At 35.0% G+C, this 5,030-nt stretch overlaps 1 protein-coding gene across 1 annotated transcript; it reads left to right on the plus strand.

The window, feature by feature from the left end:
* The first annotated feature begins 1,454 nt into the window (after positions 1–1,454).
* LOC133707378 ((S)-scoulerine 9-O-methyltransferase-like) lies at positions 1,455–4,342 on the plus strand. Its single transcript, XM_062132943.1, has 3 exons — positions 1,455–2,189; positions 3,388–3,452; positions 3,818–4,342. Exons 1-3 carry the CDS (start codon positions 1,472–1,474, stop codon positions 4,121–4,123), a joined length of 1,089 nt encoding a protein of 362 aa, XP_061988927.1. The 5' UTR covers positions 1,455–1,471; the 3' UTR covers positions 4,124–4,342.
* Positions 4,343–5,030: the final 688 nt, after the last annotated feature.

Consider the following 5,030-nt stretch of genomic DNA (forward strand, 5'->3'; position numbering starts at 1 on the left):
ACATAAAACGGGGGGAGGGGGGGGGGGGGACATAAAACGGGGGGAGGGGGGGGGGGGGGGGGACATAAAACGGGGGGGAGGGGGGGGGACATAAAACCAAAACCCCTTAAATTAAAAGTTATAAGCATAAACTTGTTGTAAAATAATAAAAACTAACTGAATCGTACCCTCCAAGGCCCACTCATTTCAAACATCCACTGATTCACAGATATACCGGAACATCCACCGGCCACCTCATGACCTCAAAGCAATTAAGCAAAGAACTAGAAAGAGAGAACTCACAGGATTTGGAAAGATTTCAGACTTCTGCCATTCAATGATCTCTTATGAAGTTCAAATTAAAAGTTACAAGCATAAACTTGTTGTAAAATAATAAAAACTAACTGAATCGTACCCTCCAAGGCCCACTCATTTCAAACATCCACTGATTCACAGATATACCGGAACATCCACCGGCCACCTCATGACCTCAAAGCAATTAAACAAAGAACTAGAAAGAGAGAACTCACAGGATTTGGAAAGATTTCAGACTTCTGCCATTCAATGATCTCTTATGAAGTTCCGGTCTTCCTAATACTTCAATTGAAGCCTTTGAAATTCAAAGCTCACAGTCAATTGCAAGCAAAACTCATCAATGGGGCTTGGGAGAGATGAAATTAGAACTTAGAAGTACCTTTATGTGGGTGATCTGGAGCTAATCGGGTTGGAGGAACTGAGGAAGAGGAACTTACGAACTTAAGTGGGCTACTATGGGCAATACCTATACTTGGGGCTTTTTCTCCTTGATTCTGGGTTGGGCTATAGCCCAACCAACCCTGTGACTGGTTACGCCCCTGGTTGCAAGAAATCCATAGAAGTTGCATGGAACTGAAGAAAATGATTGTCTTATTTTTATATGGTCTGGGTATAAGGAATGAAGAGCATGATTTTTTTTTTCTTCTTTTTGTTTGGTCTAGGTGGGATAAGAACATAAGAAATTTTCTATTTTTTTATAGTAACATTGGTGTAAAAATATAATTTTATCCATCTATATACGGCCACATACACGATAACGTGATCATTTTTAACGATCCGTTGACGGAATATAGATGGAAATATGACGTTGATGGCATAAATTGAATTCTGGTATGACTTTGATTGTTTCTAGAAGTCAGGTATTAAATTAATCGGGACAAAATAGTCTAACATTAGTGTCGAATTTAACCCTTTAATTTTTTAAGTTATAGGTTATTGATTTATGGCTGCTTTTGAATTGTAGCTTAATGGTTTTGGCGGCTCTATAATGAAAGTCAATGGATTCAATCACTTAATTTCAACCAGAAGATTATGAATGTATATATCGTTTCTTAATCTTTAAAATAGTAATGCAATAATGTAATAACTCATATTAAAGAACATTAGGATTATATAAATAGTGCCTAAGATTCAAATTGAACAAAAAGACCCAAGTTAACTAGAACAAAAGAAAAACATGGAAAACCAGAGAATTAGCTCAGAAAACTATGTCTCTGCTTGGAATTTGGGAGGTCTAGTTGTCACTCAAATGGCTCTGAAAGCTGCAATTGAGCTCAATGTCTTCAATATCATTGCCAATTCAGGACCCGGAGCTCATCTCACATCGAAAGAAATTGTATCTCAAATTTCAACTGAGAATCCAAATGAGGCAGCTGGGAATTTGAAGCGAATACTAAGAGTTCTAAGTGTTCACTCTCTACTCTCTGTTCAAAGGCCAAGCTCAAGTGGTAAAACAATGCAAGAAGAGACTTATGGTCTAACAAAGGAGACTCTTTGGCTAGTTCCAAATGAAGATGGAGTTTCCTTAGCTCCATTTATTTTGTTATCTTCTGAAATGGACATGGTGAAAAGCTTATCCATGCTCAAAGACACAGTGCTTGAACCTGGGTGCCTTCCTTTCAACAAGGCTTTTGGTATGTCCATATATGAGTACATGTCTGAGAAACCTGACCTGTGCCAATTGTTTAATAAGGGTGTAGGCCAAAGTTCCATCCTCGATTTTGAAGAGGTGTTAAAGGTTTACAAAGGTTTTGAAGAGGTAGAAGAGTTGATGGATGTTGGAGGAGGTGATGGAATGACAATTTCAAAAGTAGTATCTAGATATCCACACATTCATGGGATTAACTTTGATTTGCCTAACGTTATCGCTCAAGGAACTGCTAAATATCAAACAGGTCAGTATATAATAAGTGCTACAACATCATGCATGTACAATTTCTCTTTCATTTGATACATACCATTTAGTAAGTACTGTCGTAGCTTCTAGTTTGGCTTACACTCATTACATTTTGATTTATTATTTATTCATTACATTACCATTCCCATTTTATCAAGAGATCTCTTAATTAGAAAAAGTAAAGTAATAGTCTGTAAAGTTTATCCTACAATTTCGCTAGGTGAACTATTTTTTTCGGTACCACTTTCATCCCATAATATAGTTGATGTGGCATAAAATCTGACCTATCAGATAACTTCATTAAATGATGTGGCTATACCACATAAGCCTGTCACATAAGGTGGGATGCATGTGTTACCCATAAAGGTGGTCCACCTAACATTATTCCATCACTAGCCTCATACCGTAGTATAAAGGAGGAGAACATAGAAGCTTCTTTCTCACTCACTTCCTCAATTTTATGTACGTTTTTTATGTTCTTTTGTGTGATTTTTTTTATTTTACTATAACAACCCTTTTGGATAATTTCATTATGAGTTTTATTTTTATTCTAGAAGACAATTATGGCAATTCAAAATTTGGTGAAGATTTTGAAACTAAACTTTGGTTTCTCTTTATAATAGTAGTGATTTATAATAATAATAATAATAATAATAATAATAATAATAATAATAATAATATTATTATTATTATTATTATTATTATTATTATTATTAGCAGACGTGTATACTTAAAATTTGTTACATTGCTGTTAATATATTAATGATAAGCAAAAGCTATTGAATTGTGATTTGAATGATTTTTGTATTATAAAATGGAGGCCTAAAATTGAACGACTCATATTATTGAAAATGTTTACCTTAGGCCTCGCATACAATTTAATGTTCTATTAAACTAAACAAAAGATGTAAAAAAAATTTATCTAGCAAAAGAACTAACAACAAAAAATAAGACAACTTCAAAAAATAAGACTTATTTTTATATATATATATATATATATATATATATATATATATATATATATATATATATATTTTGTATTTTAGGACCTAAACTACATACCTAATGTAGTAATTTAGGGGCGATGCCTTTATAATGGTCGACCAATTTGAATGAAGTAGACAAATTTATAGTATATCTAGACATGCATTGACTTTTATGTTGTTTAACTAACAAGAAAACTTTATGAAGTGCAGGTGTGAAATATGTTGGTGGAGATATGTTTCAGTTTATACCAAATGCACAGTCCATTATGTTGAAGGTTGATTTACCTCTTCTTCTTCTTCTTTTTTCTCCTTTTATGTTCATATATATTCCAACGTATTAATAAAATGAGGTAAGAGGTGAGAAGGGCCCTTATTCAGTCCCACACAGTGTACTATTATCGGCTCTCAAGCAAAATCAATGTTCATCTGCACTTCCATAAAGCTTCATGCATCATTATAAAGGAATGCAAACCACATTGTCGCATTGTATTATGTTCTCGATCTAGATAAATGCAAGAGGCTCAAGTGGAAAGTACAATGAAAATACCATATATGCTTCAAGTTTAAAATCTAGTACTTAAACTTAACTTGCAACCGTTACAATTATCGTATATATAAATACATTTTTACATGTATGCAGTGGGTACTTCATAATTGGAATGATGATCTGTGTAAGAAAATATTGAAACGTTGTTGGGAGGCATTACCAAAAACCGGGAAGGTAATAGCTGTGGAACTTGCAATACCTGAAATACTAGAGAAAACCGAAGAGGTAAAGAAAATTGTGGCATTAGACGTGGTTATGATGGCTAGTCCCGGTGGTAGAGAACGAACAATTGCTGAGTTTGACGAACTATCAAAAGCTGCAGGCTTTGTTGAAACAAAGATTTTCTCAATTTCAAATGGGTGTTATGTTCTGGAGTTTCACAAAGTTGAAACATATTAGATAGAATGATATATATATATATATATATATATATATAAGAGACATGTCTTTCTCCTTTTAGGTACATGAATAAATTCATGAGCCTCTCCTATGCTTTGTACATGAGAGTAATCATGCAGCATGGTTAGGAAACCATAAGACTATTTTTATTTCTTTTATCGGTGAGCTGCACAACCCAGGATGTATTCGTTTTTAGTTTTAATTTGGCTTGTTTGTAACTCTATGTTCTTTGAGGTTTGGTTCGTACCTCTCGTTGTACTTGTTCTAATATTTCACGATCAATAAAATTATTTCTCATAACACAATTGGGTTTAACAAAAAAATATTATAAATGAGATTTGTACGTGTTACGTGTAGTCCATAAAGGTACTCATACAGTTTTTTTTTTTTTTGAGTAGAAACGACAATTTTTATCCTCACCCCAAGGGGGAGATACTTCGGGAGGCACGTCGATCTCGGTACACTGTACATCCGGGGAGCACTAAGATGTATAAGGATTTACGAATGTAGTTCTGGTGGAATGGGATAAAGAGAGATGTGGCAGTGTATGTGTCCAGGTGTCTTACCTGCCAGCGGGTGAAGGTAGAGCATTAGAGACCTGCAGGTATGTGGAAGCCATTACCTATCCCTGTGTGGAAGTGGGAGCAGACTCTATGGACTTTGTGACTGGATTCCCTAAGTCCAGGCAAAGTCATGATTCAGTGTGGGTGATAGTTGACCGTTTGACAAAGTCGACACATTTTCTCCCCGTATCGAAGACATACTCGGGTGATACTTTATGCAAGTTGTATGTCAAGGAGGTAATGAGACTTCATGGGGTGCCAGTATCGATTGTTTCTGATCGGGATGCTCGATTTACTTCGAATTTCTAGGGTAGTTTCCAAAAAGCCTTTGGAACTACCACTAC

The sequence above is a fragment of the Rosa rugosa genome, chromosome 4 (assembly GCF_958449725.1).
Source record: "Rosa rugosa chromosome 4, drRosRugo1.1, whole genome shotgun sequence".
Classification (NCBI taxonomy): Eukaryota; Viridiplantae; Streptophyta; class Magnoliopsida; order Rosales; family Rosaceae; genus Rosa; species Rosa rugosa.